The 17,164-nt window shown below is 38.9% G+C and overlaps 1 protein-coding gene across 1 annotated transcript in view; it reads left to right on the top strand.

Annotated features, from left to right (window-relative positions):
* Window positions 1–11,194, top strand: part of KCNB2 (potassium voltage-gated channel subfamily B member 2) — a 192,577-nt gene extending 181,383 nt beyond the window's left edge. Inside the window, exon 2 of the mRNA XM_009272651.2 lies at window positions 8,926–11,194. Within this exon, the coding sequence (XP_009270926.1) occupies window positions 8,926–11,088 (2,163 nt within the window). The 3' untranslated portion in view covers window positions 11,089–11,194. The remainder of the gene's footprint in view (window positions 1–8,925) is intronic.
* The last annotated feature ends 5,970 nt before the right edge of the window (window positions 11,195–17,164 follow it).

Raw genomic sequence — 17,164 nt, 5'->3', positions numbered from 1 at the left:
CCCCACTTCCTTTGCATCCGACCGTCAGCCCAGCTGCTTGCTGGAGATAACCTCCTCGTTGGGGTTTGGGGGCAGGGCTGTTTGGGGTTTTTTTGCAAATGAAGTCCTTGCTACTGAAGCCACTGTCTTGTGCTTGCAGGGAGTGCAGGACAGATCTTGCACGTGGTCTGCTGTGCAAAAGAGTTGGAAACCGCAAGCTCCTTGTCAGGACTTGGACGGAAATTTTGAAGATTCTAGTACATTCATCTAAGTAATAATATCAGCTTTCACCACCCGAAAATTGGACAGCTAGTACAAAACACAACCTAAACATAAGAAACATGCCGGCCGTGGTCATCACAAGGCTTAGAAAACTTCTGAATGAGGACAGGCAGGGACTTTATATTAAGGACAGCTCATTCATTTTTGGTAAATTTAGCTGACTTTTCTTACGCACATGGACAAATTGTTTCATCTAAAAATAATATTTAGGGAGGTCAAAAAGCTCTGCAGACACAAAACTATTTTAAAATAAAGCCTTTGACATGACTCTGGAAGTTAATTTTTTGTGTTTATCTGTAATGGGGGGTTAAATCTCTCCATTCTTATAAAGCAAAGAAAGCTTTAGCTAGATATACTTTTTATTTTCACTGTAACCTGCATTACATTAAATGATTTAATTGATTAAAGTAGTTACGCTATAATTTCAAGTAGGTACTAGCTCCACTTTTGTCAATAATATGACAGACAAATTCATGGGCTAATCCAATTCCTAGTGAAAAAAAATTAAGCAATTCCCATTCACTTACACTGACTCTGGATCTGCCATTTCTTCTACATTAAGTCCTAGTGGGCAGTTTGCTATTTATCATGAAATAATTGATTTCATGTCTCCAGCTGAGATAGCCTTTTGCTGTTCAACAAAAAAATATTAGAACTGACTTGATATGGATTTTAATCTGTTAACAAGCCCAAAGTAATGCTCATTAGCTTTGTGCTAAATAAACAGTATTCAGGGTTGTCTCCGTTGATGCTGAACTGAATACATAGGTCTCTTCCCAAACTATGAAGACTGCCTTCATCTGTGACTCCTTAAGGTCTCCCATCGTTGCCAGTCTAACGGATACCCCCAGTATGATCCTCAAATTTTGCTCGTAATTAATTACAGTGGGTTTCTTCAGGGCTGTGCTGAAGATCCAGCAAATAGTCACACTTGCAATCCATTGCCTATTACTTGTACCTAGTGCAATTTCTCTGGTCTCCCAAGATCTCTGTTACCACTTTTTGGACACAATATTTAGTAAATACATCCTGCAAATTTTATCAATGTTGTACTTCATTTTCTACTAAGTAGCTAATGTGTCACTAGTGTTCTAATAGCCTTTAATGGCCCCCACGTTCAGATTCGCAGACACTCAGTCCACATTCCCAGGGTTCTCATTTTCCCATATTATCCACTGGAAGATTGCCTTATACCAAGCCACCTCCATATTCAGCCATAATCAAATGCTCAAAACCACATTTTACTAAATCCCAGTGCTGAAATTCTAGGTGGTACAAACCCCAAGGTCATCCTTCCCTAAAGCAGTATCAAGTCATTAAGTAAATGCAGTTTGCCCACCACGGAGTGCAGGAGGGACATATTCTATTGCTGTTATCCTAATAGCATAAATACAAAAAACAGTAATTTACGTGTAACAGAATGTGGGATAGATGTATTTTATTACTGTTAATTGAAACCTGAAGTATACCAGGCTTCTCTCAAAGAACATGGGGTCCTTTCCTAAGCAGATTTATCCCCTCTGAGAGTCTAGGTCTTCCAAGGCAAATATTAGTCTATGGAATAGGAAGGTCAGCACAAAGTGGAAGAGGGATAGATATGGAAAGGCTTTGTGAAAAAAATGGAGTTGACGCAGGGCTCTCAAGCAGGAAGAATATCAGCTACACAGAAGGGCTTTATGACTGAACTTCTGAAGTGAAGGATGTGCCAAGACAGCAGTAGTTTCTCAGGTCAGGTAAACCTAACGGAGTCAGTTCAAAATACCTTGCCTAGATATAGCTGTGCTTGAAGAAGTTTGAGTGACCCAGTGGTAAAATCTCAGCTTTAACTACCTGTTACCAGCCCTCCCGATAGACTTATCATCATTATGATCATGCTGACATTATTGTCATTAGTCTCCTGTGCACACTGGAATTGGTATGCAGCAAACTACTACCTCCCTTGAGCCTGGTCAGACACAGACCTGAAGGACACCGCCATTACAGAAGCAAAGGCAGTCCCTTTGACTACCTGCCCTCAGCTTCACTACTACACGTGTTGGCTCCCAGTCTGGGAGATCTTGATAGGACAGCACATCCCTGGACATATGCCACTTAAGAAATGACTACTTAGGTAGAGTCACCACTGAACTTCATGGAACCATGAATAAACATCTAGAAGTCCTTGAATTCACTAGCTTAATGGGAACTTGGGTCTGTCAAGCTGAACTGAAGACAGAGCAGTGGCTGCTCATCTACTGATGAACTAGTAGCCACTTCTCATCTCTAAAGATATGATAGGGAGTGTCTATGGAGCTAGTCATGAAATCTTTAGTGAAAACCTCCTAAATGAGCATTTCTAGACTAAGCTTTTAAGGTGACAGTCATCTCAGTGCAAAGAGACAAAAAGAAAAGACTGTGCATCACTTACTTAGGCACCAGATAAGTACAACAGTAAGAGCTTAACCTTCATATGTGGAGGTTAATGTCATGCTTAATGAATATCCCTGAAAGATCAATGAAGAACATTCAAATTGAGTCCTTAAAAATATTAATAATAATGATCTAGGAAGAAGTGGAAATGAAAGGTCAGAATTCTAAATAATGTCATCAAGGAAGGAGATCAAGAGTAGCAGACAGAAGCTGTTCAGTGATTACACATGCTGTCAGAGCCATTATCAGATGTGTTCCTGAAAGGGCAACTGTGATAGAGCTGCAAGCTGAACTAAATTTATGTTATTCTGTTAAATTATCCCCCTCTCCTCCATCTTATTTTTCAAAAATTAAACACACTGTTCTATGTGGAGCTGTTAGACCTGTGCCAGGAGTCTGCAATCAGAGGTTTTTCTAGAGAGGTAAAAAGAGATGAAAGGTGTACTCTGAAAGGGTAGATGTGCAGAAGCAGTGGCAATTTTCCACTTGTAATGATGGTTTGCAGGCCCTGTAAGATAACTACAAAGGATGTCCATTTTCAGACTTTATGACAGAATGGTATAAACTTCTTTCTTACTATATCATGAAATTCTGTCTTCACTCTTGCAAGTTCTGACTCAGCTCTAATAATGACAAAGCGGAGGCTGAGGTCAGAGTACCTGACCCGACTGGAGGCTGATGTCTTACTTGTTCCTCAGTAATAGTTTTAGGATAATTTTAAATTGATGCCTAGGTCTAATTTTAGTAACTGGCAATGAATTTTTCCATGACTTAAGACAAGGAGTATTTGCAAACATATACAATACATCTATTCTTACATAATTTTCAGTGTTGCAGAGCTATTAAGATTGGCTAGAATTGGCATGCTTAAGGCTTGCCATAACTCCATCGCGTTCCAATTTGGAACAAATCCAAGTAGGGTGTGTCCCTTATTTGTCTCCTTTTTCATGTCTCCTGGGCAAGGACCTTATGTTAATAAAGAGCATTAGCCAGTAAGGGCCATACTCTGTTATCAGTAGCAAAATGTCTTGCCTCTTTGCTGAACTTTTGCAGTGTGGCCTGTTGAAACCTCAGTTTCAAAGTAACAGACTTGTAAGTCTGCCAGACTGTTCATGATGTGAGCTGTGACACACAGGTACACATTTTGAATGCAGAACTGCTAGCAGGCGGGTGTGAGCTGAATACAGTCCTCTCTGCAGAGCAGCACAATGTAGAATCGTCGGCCAGAAGCCAGAGGTGATGCTTGTAACTGGGAAGTCCCAGGGACACAATGAAGGGAGACAATGAAAAGACCAGGGACAGAGATGCTGTCTCATGACCTTGTTCTGCAGTGTCTAAGCAAGGAACAGCGGTGGCAGCTGCTGAAGGCAGTGCCATGGTGCTATACTGATAAGTGCTATTATTAGCTGGTAAAATATCCTTGTACTTATGCAGTTTGTACAAGCGTAAAAATGTGCTTCTCCTTTGCATTGTTGAAGGAAAGCATAATGGCCCCTTCCTCTAAATATCAACAGACTGATGTCCTGACTATTCTTGAAATTCCTCATGTGATAATGCTTATAGTTGGAAGGCAGCTCAATTTGTAGTGTTGTCTTTGCTGTTCCAATGAGCACCTCATTTGGATAGTCCCAGGTGTCAAGAACAGGACACGCACAGGTTTAGGCAGATGTACAAGACTGCTCCTACAGAGCAAAACTTTTTGTTCCATTCAGTTGCAAACTCAGTGTCACAATCTGAAGACTGTTGACAGTAAAGGACACTGCTGATTTAAACTGATTTCCATGAACTTCCCATCAAGCCTACAAATATCTTCCACTTTCATGGGCTTACTCCCTCAGAGAAATTAAAACCTCCATGATCTGACCTTCTGCTTCTGCCGGCGTGGCTGTGAGTCGGTGGATTGTCTGGGCGCAAGCTGGGAGCTCTGTGCTGCAGGCTAAGGACACTTTTATGCAAGATACAGCATGGCCTGCTGGCTACAGCACTTGGTAGCTCTCAGGTTTCTCTGAAGAACCTAGACCAACTCCAGCTATCTATCTGCCCAAATCTGGATCTAGACAACTCTTTCCCAAGAGCAGATGCTTCTGAGAATAGATAGCTAAGTGCCCAGAAACTTGCTACAGTTCTCCAGAAACTGTTATCAGAAGTCTTTCAAAAGGTGAACAATGACTATTTTTTCTGAGCTTTTTTCTAAAGCCAGAGCTAAAGATACTGCCTGAGCACTATATTTGAAGATAGTATCATACATTTAAATGCAGAAAGAGAAGAATATGTAACCGTCTGATAAATTTCAGTGCCTATGGAGGCTAGAGATTTGAAAAGTAATGAGACTATATTGTTGTCTGTTATTTAAATGGTCTAGATCCCACCCTAGATCCCACCCGGGAACAAAAACTACGGAAACTACATTGCTAATACGGTTTTACCTGATTACAGATTGAAACCTATATTAATCAAATATACTGCACTGGCTGTTAGATATGGCTCAACTGAACTTTCCCTGAGCAGCTATACTTTAGTGTAAGCCTAATGTATACTTTTTCTCTGCTTTATATAACAATAGCACTGGCATGCTGTCAGGAGCCTTTTCACAATATCAGTTGTTGCGGAACTGCAAGGAGCAATTTGAAGCCTATTCCATTACACCTTTCTTTTCTGCCTCGGTTTGTATGCTCATTCTATGCAGAAATCCTCACAGTGCTGGCAATAATGAGATGAATGCACAGGAAAAAAAAGCCAGGTTTTACTGGCAATTTAATACTGGGAAACCACTACATTTTCAGATTGCTACCAATTCTTGCCCCCACAAACTCAGAAACAACAGTATCTGGAGTAGCCTGTTAAGACTGCATCGTTAAGTCAAGGAATGTTTTACTATTCATTGCATCAGCAGCAGATTCAAATGTCTCATATCCAGCCCATGAGAAAGGAATTTAAATATGTCCATTCTTTTAGAACCATTTTGCAATTTATAAGGAAATCTTTTTAAAGTTTAATAAGAGATGGATTTTTATGTGGTTTTGTAGAACCATAGCTAAATGACATAAACTGCCAGAATCTCTCATTTAAACAGAATATTGTTTATATTCTGAAATGCAGATTAAATATAGTGTGTCAAGAATTATATAGCTAAACGGGGGTCATAGAGTGATTACCTGGAGTACGCAAAATTTTACAGGCATTCCAGTCCAGAATACAGTTCCAGAAACATGCCCAGAACACGGGAAGTTTTGCTGGTAAAGATTCAGTCAGCTGAGGTTTTGTTTACTCTTCTGTACCAGCATAGCTAGCCGAGCAGACTGCTACAGGCCCTTCTTACAAACTCAGTGCTTTTGTTAATACAAGCTACATCTGGTCTGTGAGGATTTACCAGCATAATACTATCTGCAAAGTATTCTTTATGTAGACTCGGAATAGGGAGTCCCTTTTCTTTTCTTCTTCTTTTTCTCATAGTTGCTATTGTTCTTCCTAGTGATCCCCTGCCATTCTTTGCCTAATGAGTTGTAAAATCTAATCGACTGCAATAATTAAAACATACTGTGTGTGGAATGATGCACAACTTTAATTACACAACAAAGTCCCAGACAAACAAAAGTTTGAGATTCTTACATTAGAAGAAACCAAAATACTTTCTTTTGCTGTAAATTTTTTTCACCAAGAACAGACTCATGCTTATAGATGATATGTATAAAACACTAAAAATTCCAGGCCTGCTGTGCTGTAGATTTTATTCAAATAGCTGGCAGAGTTTAGGCTTGCGTGTTACCAGCATATGAATGAATGGCTGGAATGAACAGATAGATGGTTGGTGTCAATAAAACAACCTGGGTGGCAACTCTGAACAGGAAAGTTTTGTATTCAAGACCTATAAAATGCACAGACTTTTAGCATTGTCACACAGTGTAAGAAGGGGTGCTATACTTTGACTCACCTCTTTTCTAGGATTTTTTGTACGCTGGTGAACATTCAGGCATAGAATAAATTCCCTATGACAGACTGAAACGCCAGTGTTTCCTAATTAAAACCAGTTTGATGACAATCAGGCAGATACGTTCTTATGATTTTATTTTTTAAGAACAACGCATGTCAAGTAATTGTGTCCTCATGTTGTACAGCTTTTTCCCATGCTGTTATTTACATTGTGATGCCGGCCCCAAGGCGGAAGCAATCAGTTTGACAGAAACTGAAAGCTCAACAATTCAGATCTGTGCCGTGTTTATTTGTTCTTTGCATTCTGAAATATAATTATGTTACTGAGTATGTTGGAGAACTCAACCACGCATTAGTTATTTCACAGTAATTTCAGTGAAGTGGAGAACCTAGTATACTTTATTTAAGCTTCAAACTTTTTCACAGTGAAATCTGATACAGGCAACTTTCACAGTTTGAAAGGTAGTTATTGCTCTCCAATAGTGCTGCCTTTTGTCTGCCTCTGTCCTAGCTACAGGGCCTCACAAATTGCATTATTCAGCCCTGCCTAGGTATGCAGTGTTATTGCCTTCATTCTTTACTAAGATTGACTTCTTTTGCTGTTGTTTTAAAGGGATGTATAGCCCTTCTAAATAGGACAGATTAACCAGAATAAGTTTTCTGAATGGGCTGTATGAAGGATGAAGACAGGTGGTCCACAACTCACTTGGCAGGAGAAATAAATGGATCTTATTCCTCCAATAAATATGGCTAAAAAAAAAAAGAAAAGCAGAAGCAGCACTCGTAGGGAGAGATACAAATCTGTTTGGAATACTTCAAAATATGAAAGGTGCTACCTGTTCTGTGCTATTATTAGCTGAAAAAGGCCAAAGATAGCACCTAAGTACAAGATGATGCCAAATACGGACCCTCACACCATGAGCAATTTCAGTTTGTGCTTAGAGAGCTGAATTTGTGCTTAGTAACCCCCTAGCTGAAACAGGCTTACTGCTATTTTTCTCAAAGTTACAGTGAGGCGGCCTTTCCATCTCTGGAGCCGTTATCACCACTGTGACCAATCTCTCCCCATATACTCATCACACCTGCATTCTGCTCAGCTGCATTTCACTCTTCTTGGGCATTACAGCAATTTTGTCAGACTTAGTGTGTCCTTGGAAGTACACCAAACATCACCAAATGGATGTAACAGTACCATTTCTGAGAAATGAGAGCAAATGCTTTTATGAATGAGCTTAAGCTGAGCTTTAAAACAAAAAACAATTTATTTTAGTATTTCTAATAGAAACCTGGATTTACTTAGGACTTTCAACCAAAACAGTATATTTTTTTCCAAGTAAAGTGTTATAATATTTTTTGCATCACTTCTTTAACACTTTGCGCACTATCTCAAAGCTGCCCATATTCCTTCAAGTATAAATAACTAAACTTCGTAGTAAAACCATTAGGTTCTCTGATAGATTCATTTCTTTTCTCATAATATTGGTTCTGTAAACGAGAATGACCAGCTATTCCACGCAAAATGGAAGGCTGTGAGGTATGGAGGTGCCTGAGCTTGATCAAAATTAATGACAAAATATTTCAGAAAACCTATCTCCTGAGACAGACATTGAAACATTATTTCTAGGAAGCATTCGTCTACTTATACATTTTAATCATGATGAGAAACTGGGTTCACCTTCATACTACTGCTTACTTCTTAACATCTTGCTCTCAGCCTAATTCAGGGCCAATGCCTTCAATTCTTGCAGCACCTGAAACTCGTCTAGACATGACAATTCAGCAGGATTAGTCTCCTGAACAATGCTTCTTGGTTTTTTTTCTTAACTTTGACTTTTGGCTCATAAATTTACGCACGGCTAGGAAGGTGTGCACTATGTAGTACTAAATTGACAGCTTGCACACGGTATTTCCCAATCACTTCTCTGCACTGTGTCAAGTTTTACATAATTATACTTAATGCAGAAAATTAATAATGTTCTGCGCATTAGCAGGAACTTTATATCCTTCACTTGGTACCTTGCAATAATAAATATCACCTCCCATTGTAATTTAAAAATGGTAAGACAGTCATGGCTTGCTTTCTGAAATGAACTGGCTTACTGCAGGCAGTAAACCCATCAGGGTTTGACCGTGTCTAAGATGATTCTAATGTTTTCTCTCTGTGCAAAAATCAAAACATTAAAACAAAATAATGAATGCCGCAGCTGAAGCAGCTTCCACCATTCTGAGTTTATTTGACACATGCACATTTGAAAGGATTTAAGCAAGCCCTGACAAATACACTTGTATCCGTCTAACCAAAACATTGTTTATTTTGTTTTACAGATTTTGGCCATTGTGTCCATTCTGTTCATCGTACTGTCCACTATTGCTTTGTCTCTTAACACACTGCCAGAGCTTCAAGAAATAGATGAATTTGGGCAGCCAAATGACAACCCTCAGCTAGCACACGTTGAAGCTGTGTGTATTGCTTGGTTTACCATGGAGTACCTTTTGCGTTTTCTGTCCTCACCAAATAAGTGGAAGTTCTTCAAAGGCCCATTAAATGTCATTGACTTACTGGCTATCTTGCCGTACTATGTCACCATTTTCCTCACGGAGTCCAATAAAAGTGTCCTGCAGTTCCAAAACGTCAGACGTGTCGTTCAGATATTTCGTATTATGAGGATCTTAAGGATTCTTAAGCTCGCCAGACATTCAACAGGCCTTCAGTCTTTAGGTTTTACGCTCAGGCGGAGTTACAATGAATTGGGCTTGTTGATATTATTTTTAGCCATGGGAATAATGATATTTTCCAGTCTTGTATTCTTTGCTGAAAAGGATGAGGATGCTACAAAATTTACCAGTATCCCTGCATCATTCTGGTGGGCAACAATCACTATGACTACTGTAGGATACGGTGACATTTATCCTAAGACATTATTAGGTAAAATAGTTGGAGGACTTTGCTGTATCGCTGGAGTGCTGGTCATAGCCCTGCCCATACCAATTATTGTGAACAATTTCTCAGAGTTTTATAAGGAGCAGAAAAGACAGGAGAAGGCAATTAAGAGGAGAGAAGCACTTGAGCGAGCTAAAAGAAATGGCAGTATTGTCTCCATGAACCTGAAAGATGCCTTTGCTCGCAGTATGGAAATGATAGATGTAGCAGTAGATTCAGGTAAGCCTGGAGAAGCGGCCAATCCAAAGGAGACACCTGATGACAACCACCTGTCCCCAAGCCGGTGGAAATGGGCCAGAAGGACAATGTCTGAAACAAGCTCAAACAAGTCTTATGAGAACAAATACCAAGAAGTTAGTCAACAAGACTCCCACGAGCAATTAAACAACGCCGCAGCATCCTCCAGCCCGCAGCACCTCAGTGCCCAAAAACTGGAGATGTTGTATAATGAAATTACTAAAACTCAGTCTCAGCCTAATCTTAATGCTGGTTACCAAGACCAGTCAGCAAAGCCACCTGTGTATGAAGAAGAAATAGAAATGGAAGAAGTTACAGGTCAGAGAGATCCGTTGCCAACTGGACCTACGGACATCATAACAGACATCAGAAGCACATCCAGTATCGACAGTTTTGCCAGTTGTGCGACCGACTTCACGGAAACTGAGAGGTCTCCCCTTTCTCTGTTTCCTGGCTCTCACTTGCAAATGAGATTTCCAGCTGATGCTGTTAACCTGGAAGACAACCAAAGAGTAAGGAGTTCTCAGTTTATACCGTTCACAAGAGACAGAATGTTTTTTCCAACTGATGTCACCTTTGACTATAATCCAATCGACAGAGCTGTTATCAGTGACGGCAGAGGATCCCAAACTGTTTTGCATGGTCATTTGCATTTAGACACTGCCATGGAAAGCCCCAAAAGTTCCCTGAAAGGTAGCAACCCATTAAAATCTAGATCCCTTAAAGTTAATTTTAAAGACAGTAGAGGTGGTGCTCCACAAACTCCACCGAGCACTGCAAGGCCGCTGCCAGTAATGGCAGGAGCAGACTTCACACAGGCCACCCCTCAGCACATCAGCACCATTCTCCTAGAAGAAAATTCACCCCAAGGTGAACGACCTTTACTTGGTGCTGACGCATCAGCACTTTGTCAGGGACCTGTTAAAAAACCATCCCCTCTCTTTCCCAAACAAAAGATTTTCACTTTCCCTTCGAAAGAGAGGAGGAGCTTCACTGAAATAGACACTGGAGAAGAAGAGGAGTTTATGGAGTTACATGGTATAAAACATGAAAAGCAACAGGATATCAAGACAAATTGCTGCGGGGATAAACACGGTGATGGCAGCCATTTAACAGAGGAGCCACAGGTCAGCTCTTCACCCAAAAGCATAAGCCACAACTGTACCCAAGACATTTACCATGCTGTGGGTGAGGTAAAGAAAGACAGTAACCAAGAAGGTCACAAAATGGAAAACCATTTATTTGCCCCAGAAATTCATTCAAGTCCAGGAGAAACTGGTTACTGTCCCACACGCGAAACTAGCATGTGACTAGTTACGAAAGCAATAAAAATACCTTTTCTTAAAACACAGTTAGTAATGCCTATGAACTAAAACATGGAAAGCCTCAAAAAAAAGTGCATAAAATGTTATTTTTGCATGGCATGAAGAGTTGTTTAGTTTAAATACTGTTTAATTTAAAAAAAAAAAAGACTGCTTTTTGTAACAAACTGAAAAAAAGGGGAAAAAAAGACTCAAGAACAGTGAATAAAATAAAGAGAGCTCTGTTAGGAGCCAGTGTTCTGCAACATCTGACATTTTTGATCCTTTCACTTATGATTGTAGACAGATTTTGAACTCTTTTAACATTTTTGTTTTCTTGGTTACAATGAATTTTAGAATTTGCACATGAAAGGATGAAATGTCAATGCATGCATTCATAAAGATGTGAAACAAGGTGCTTTGAGCTTGCAAAATGCATATATTTGTAAATAGTTCGGGGCTGGGGGGAAAGCTACTGTTAACAAGGATTTATGGAAAAAGCATTTCCTGGGACACAGGTACTTCCTTCACAGCGTGCTGCCTGGAGGTTTTGTATAGACTTATGTTGCAAAATTGCAACTTCTACTTAAAGCATCTCACGTATCTTGCTTTCTGTTACAAAGCTCATGAGTATATCTGTTAATTAAGGACTTACAGTATTTTAGTTTATCTGTGCTGTAAATCATGATTTTTTTTTTAATTTGCATAACTTTAGTTATTGCATTTGTCAGTTTAATTAATGATCCTGTGAGGAAAAGCAAAGATTTAATGACCAGAACTTGAAGCATTTGATATTTTTATAGAAAACTGCCAACATTTCATAACTAAGAAAAATAAATGCTCCATTTTAAAATAAAAAAAATGTAAGAGTTATTCCTGTGGCAATAAATAGTGCCAAATGGCTATATAGACATATCCAAAAGTTCTCAATCTCTTAGAATATTTCTTTTAACTTGGTATTAAAAAAAATATTACCCACATTCTTTTATTCCTTTGATTTAACAATATTTGCTTCTACATGATCTTTAAGCTGTCTTTCCCTTTTCTTTACATGCAGTGCCCATACTTCAATAATGGCAATGTTGTTGAAGACATTATGGTGTAAGGACATAAGAGACAAGCTTTGTAGGGAGAAGTAGTACCTTTTGTTATCACAAATCATATAGCTGGAAAAAACAGGTTTCAAGCACATGTGAGTTGCCCCAGGTCTTCCATGCCCCAAAGTTCGTCTGTGTTTTTCAGTTCAATCATTTGGACTCACAGAAGGTGTCACCTGATTCACCAACTTTGCCTCAACCCATACGCCCACGGCTGTTCCAAAAGCAGAGTATAGGCTTTCCCCCACACTTAAATAAAGGGAAGTGTCAATCCTGCCAAAGCATCTTTGGTTTCTCTGATATTCTTCAGCTTTGTAAAGGAAAGATGCTGAACCAAAGCCTGCATTACAAAGCACCCATCTAACCACTGTCTGAAAAAAAGCTATTCATTTTTTATCCAGCACCAATAGCTTCCTATGCTATAATATAAAAAAGCCTATAGATCGCTTTAATTCCCTAAATCATAAAAAGTTTATTCAATTCATTAATCCTAATCACAAGCAAAGGTATGCCGCTACACAGGCATGTCCTACAAAATGTTCTTTTGTTTGTTTGGTTGGTTTTTAGGAAAACAGAATACAGGTATTTCTTTGCTGTCCTCTAATTTTCTGCTGAAATTGGATACTCCCTTACAACAGTTTTGTAAGAGCAGCAGTCCAGCCTCGCAGCTAATAGCCAGAGAGTCCAGCAGTTAAAAGTCTGAGGAGGTGTTTAGAAATTCTAGCATCAGTTCCCCGCTGCTCCACAGGCTTGTTGCCGGAGGTTGGGCCTCTCACTTCCCCGTGCACGGAGGGAGCAAAGGCTTCCTCCAGGTCAGCACTGTAACAGCAAGCTTTGCAAAGACACTGAGACAGCAAGAATGGAAGCCTTAAAAGCACTTTAGACCAACCAACATGTGGTTTGTAACAGCAGGCTTCTACTTCCCGTAGCGGACCTAGGTTAATTTTTACTTGTATGTCATTTTCTGTCACTTAAATGAGTAAAAGTCAGGCACCTAATGCATTTAATGTAAAAGAGCAAGCCTTTTTGTTGCAACATTGCCTTCAGCTTGAAACGGTTGGGCTGATGCCACAGACCTCACTCAAGCCTGGCCCATGGAAAGCAGGCAAGTTTGAAAAGCCCCAAAATACGGATTCTGGTGGCTGAGCCAAACAATGAGCAGAGCACAATCCTGTGGTTTAAAAAAAAAAAATATTCTGTATTTCCATAAGTTTTCTGATTTCTATAAGAAGATAATGTTGAAGTGTCTCTTCAGTCATTTGAAAAACTGGGAATATAATGTTGTTTTTTCCAAACAATGTCTGGTCATTAATTCTCAAAATAAAAATGAATTTTTTTGCCCTTAGTTGCAGTTCATTGCAACTTGTTGCTGCATTCAGTTTTACCTATTTATATGGCATTCTGCTTAACATTTTTCAATCATGCTGTATCTCACTGTTCCAAAACTTAGCTCTTGAGTATTTTATAGTCATTAATCTTCTATATTTATTTTTATTTTTTTCTTCCTAGATATTTTCAGTGACTAAAACTAAATGCCAGTCAATTTTTATATGCCTAAAGTGTTGGTCTGTATTTTCTATGTGCAGTTTTATGAAATCACATGGGCCTGTTCGATCTGCCTTTACATTCTAGTGAACTAATGAAGACCAAATTAAGTCCAAATGGGATCTGATCCCATGCTCTGGATCCACAGAAAAATCCCATTCGAGATAATTATGTTGTTCTGGCAAGACTGAGGTCTGTGTTGTGTTCCTACTGTGTGCTTTTTCTCCCAGGTGACCCTTACGCTTTGGAAAAGCCCCCTCAGATCTGTGCCACTTGGTGGAAAGGGAGGAGTCCAGCCATAGGGAACGTATTGCAGGAGCAGAGATTTGATTCCTTAAGCTCTCCTGAGCTAAACTTTATGCAAACCTGATTCTGCCCTATTAAAGTCACTAATTCAATAGTGGTGAAATCAAAGCCTCAACCCTTGTGCAGATGAATTTCCCCTGAAACCAATGGGAGTCTGACGGAAAAAGGGACTGACTGAAATATAAATGAGGACAGCAAGAGTCTCTCTCTCTCGATTAAAATCAACAGGATCTTTAACGATATAAATCAGATGAGAAGACCCGGGCCTTATTGACTGCCATATTTTGTTTTCAGAGAAGCACATTTATTTTGAAATTGTACAAGCAAAGGAAATGCAATTCTTTTTATTAAGAGATGTTGTATTTTTTTGAAATCTTGGAAGGAAAAGGATCAAGCTTTAGAAGTGCTTTTGGTATAATTTCATTATATACTTTTGACTATGCTGAATATTATTTCCAGAAGCACAGGTTTAGACATTTGGTTTTTCCAGTCTTGACTGTATACACGGGATCCACTCCTGAACACCTAGCTCACGTATAATTCCTGATCAAAACATTTACCTGAGCAGTTGCAGGACTGGACCCAGCTTTCATTCCAGTACAGCACGTGTCAGAAGTGCAGTCCAGGATCACTTCATTCATCGTGAATTGCTAGGTAGCAAATTATGCAAAATTACCTGAGTATATTTTTCTGTTTTTCTAAAACTTCGAAGCCATTTCAGACTTATTAGCCATTCACCACAGTAAGGGGAGGGTTGGTTTTGATTTCTGGAGTCAGTCTCCAACAGTTGTGGAATTTCAAAACAACTTAAGGAGTCTTAAGATGAAGTTACTCCCCTGTGCACCTGAAAGGGGTCTGACTCTTCGTATCACTGGAAAATGAAGATTGTTCAGGGAGACAGCTTTGCAATCAATCTATTTTTTATATTTTATACTAACTGCAGAATCCTGAATCAAAGTTTTAATTCCTTTTCAATGATGAAACCAAATGTACACATTTAAAAGATGTTCACAGAGTAATCTGAACAATTTTTGAGTAAATAGTCACATTAATAAAAATCTAGGGTGGGGGGAATAATATATCGCACAAACTGCAAAGGAAGTTCATACAGGAAAGCCGTTTACAGGGGAAGCATATAACGTAAAGAATGTAACATGGTGTAGGAAGTTATTGCACTACAGAATTTATATAAAATACACTTTTTTAAATAAAAACACGAAAGGCCTTTTAATGCTTCATTGTATAGAATATAGGAGCCTCTGTGGTAATGCAGCAATCAAATGCACTGTGTCCTCACTTCAAAATTGGTCTCAAAATTCAAACATTAGTGACGTTAGAGAGGTGATATCTGATGTAACACTAGAGCAACTGACTTGAAGAGCTTTTTAGCACAATATTACGTAACCAAAAGTGTGTACAGAAAATTGTATTTTTGCCTGTAACATACATAAATCAAAATAGCAATTGGCTTCTTGAGTCTTTTCCTAACAGGTAACACTGGGCAACATATTTTCATTCCATGAAAAACAACTAGTTCTTTTAAAAGTAGGTCTCTTCTCCAACATGTAGACTGAGCTTCTGTTTCCTTAGGTCTACTTGAAACAAGGTTTACCTTCAAATTATTTAATTAACTCCTTCAACCTCATCTCTAAACCACAGTCCAGTACAAAAGCCAGTTGTCTTTTTCAAGCCCTATTGCAAATACAGTCAGCCTGGTAAAAATGTCCAGGGCCTACCTGACTGGTTTTTTTCATTCATATAATTTTTGAGTCATTCGGATAGAGAATAAAGTTCAACATTTTGATCATGCAAAAAATATTTTAAAAGCAAAAAAAATGCAAGAAATATGATTTTTTCAAAGTAGCCAGCACAGACCAAGCAAGAAATGCAAATACAGCAAAGGGGGAAGAAAGGCAGAAAACTGTAAGTAAACAAGGCATGTTTTAATATACTATATAAACAAGAGATACAATAAAACATATATAAAATAGTCCTTGTTTACACTTAATGAGGTAAAAGTGACAGTAGCAAAAGATTTAATTCCAGTCCTACCCCATCTTAATTTTTATCCTAGAACCAACGGGTCTCTACTGAGGTTTTCAGTGATGTTATTACCCACTCGCCTGCTACATGAACATCTGTTCTGTAATCGTTTTTCAGGAGACTTTCCTGAAAAAGAAGATACTGTGTGTTCTTACCTTTGTTGATCTTTGGATCTCTTCCCATTGCCCTCCAAACACCAACCTTCTCTTCTTCTTGGGAGCAGTTAGAAGACAACCCACCAACCGAGATGATAGATGTGTCTTGTTCATCAGGAAAGCATTTTGGTAGCCTGGTGCAAATGGCCAGATGGGACTTTATGGCATTTGAACCAAGGAGCAAGAAGAACTGTCATTTCTCTCCGTTATTGTTGCAGCCACACCATCTCACAGCTTCACATGTTTTCTAGTTTTAAAATGCTCCAACTCCTCCAGTGTCCCCCTCAACCTGCAAGTTGTTTCAATGCATTTGTTCAGTACTTCTGCAAGAGCTTTTGTAAAAGCAGTTGACTGCTAAATGCTATTAAGAGAGCCATCAGTGTAAGTGTGAATATTTGTCTCTTGTCCAATATGTTTTTATTACTTAGTGGTACTCAGTTTAAGCTCCAGCTGAAATCCTTTCATATTCTAAAACAGCTCAGGTGTTCTGGGAGCCGAATCCTTCGCAGCTACTCTATCGGCTTCCTTAATGAAGAAAGGTTAGGTGACTGACAGGCAGAGACAAAATTGCTTGCGCTGTGTGATGGTTTCTTGTTCAGTGGTCATACACCATGTGACATCTGCAGGTGGAGTAACATACTTGTCTTTGTATTTGTTCTGTTGCAAGTTTAAATAATTTTTTTTTGAAATGTTGTGTTATGATATTTAAGAAGTATTACCCTTTAGTGCAATGGAGATTTCTTCCAAAACAGCAGTGATACCTTATAGTCCTGTATTATTATTGATTGCTATTTAATTTTCTTTTATGACACCTAATACAGATCCAGATGGATCCCATTGTAGAACAAGGAAGTAGCACACAAGTATTATTGCTTTTTTTAATTAAAAGTAGCTAAAGAACATGCTATTAGCTAACGGATAATTCAAAAAGGTAAGATT

Source organism: Aptenodytes forsteri, unplaced genomic scaffold (assembly GCF_000699145.1).
Source record: "Aptenodytes forsteri isolate BGI_AS27 unplaced genomic scaffold, ASM69914v1 Scaffold62, whole genome shotgun sequence".
NCBI lineage: Eukaryota > Metazoa > Chordata > Aves > Sphenisciformes > Spheniscidae > Aptenodytes > Aptenodytes forsteri.
Note: the sequence above shows the minus strand (reverse complement) of the source record. Positions and strands in the feature narration are given on the sequence as shown.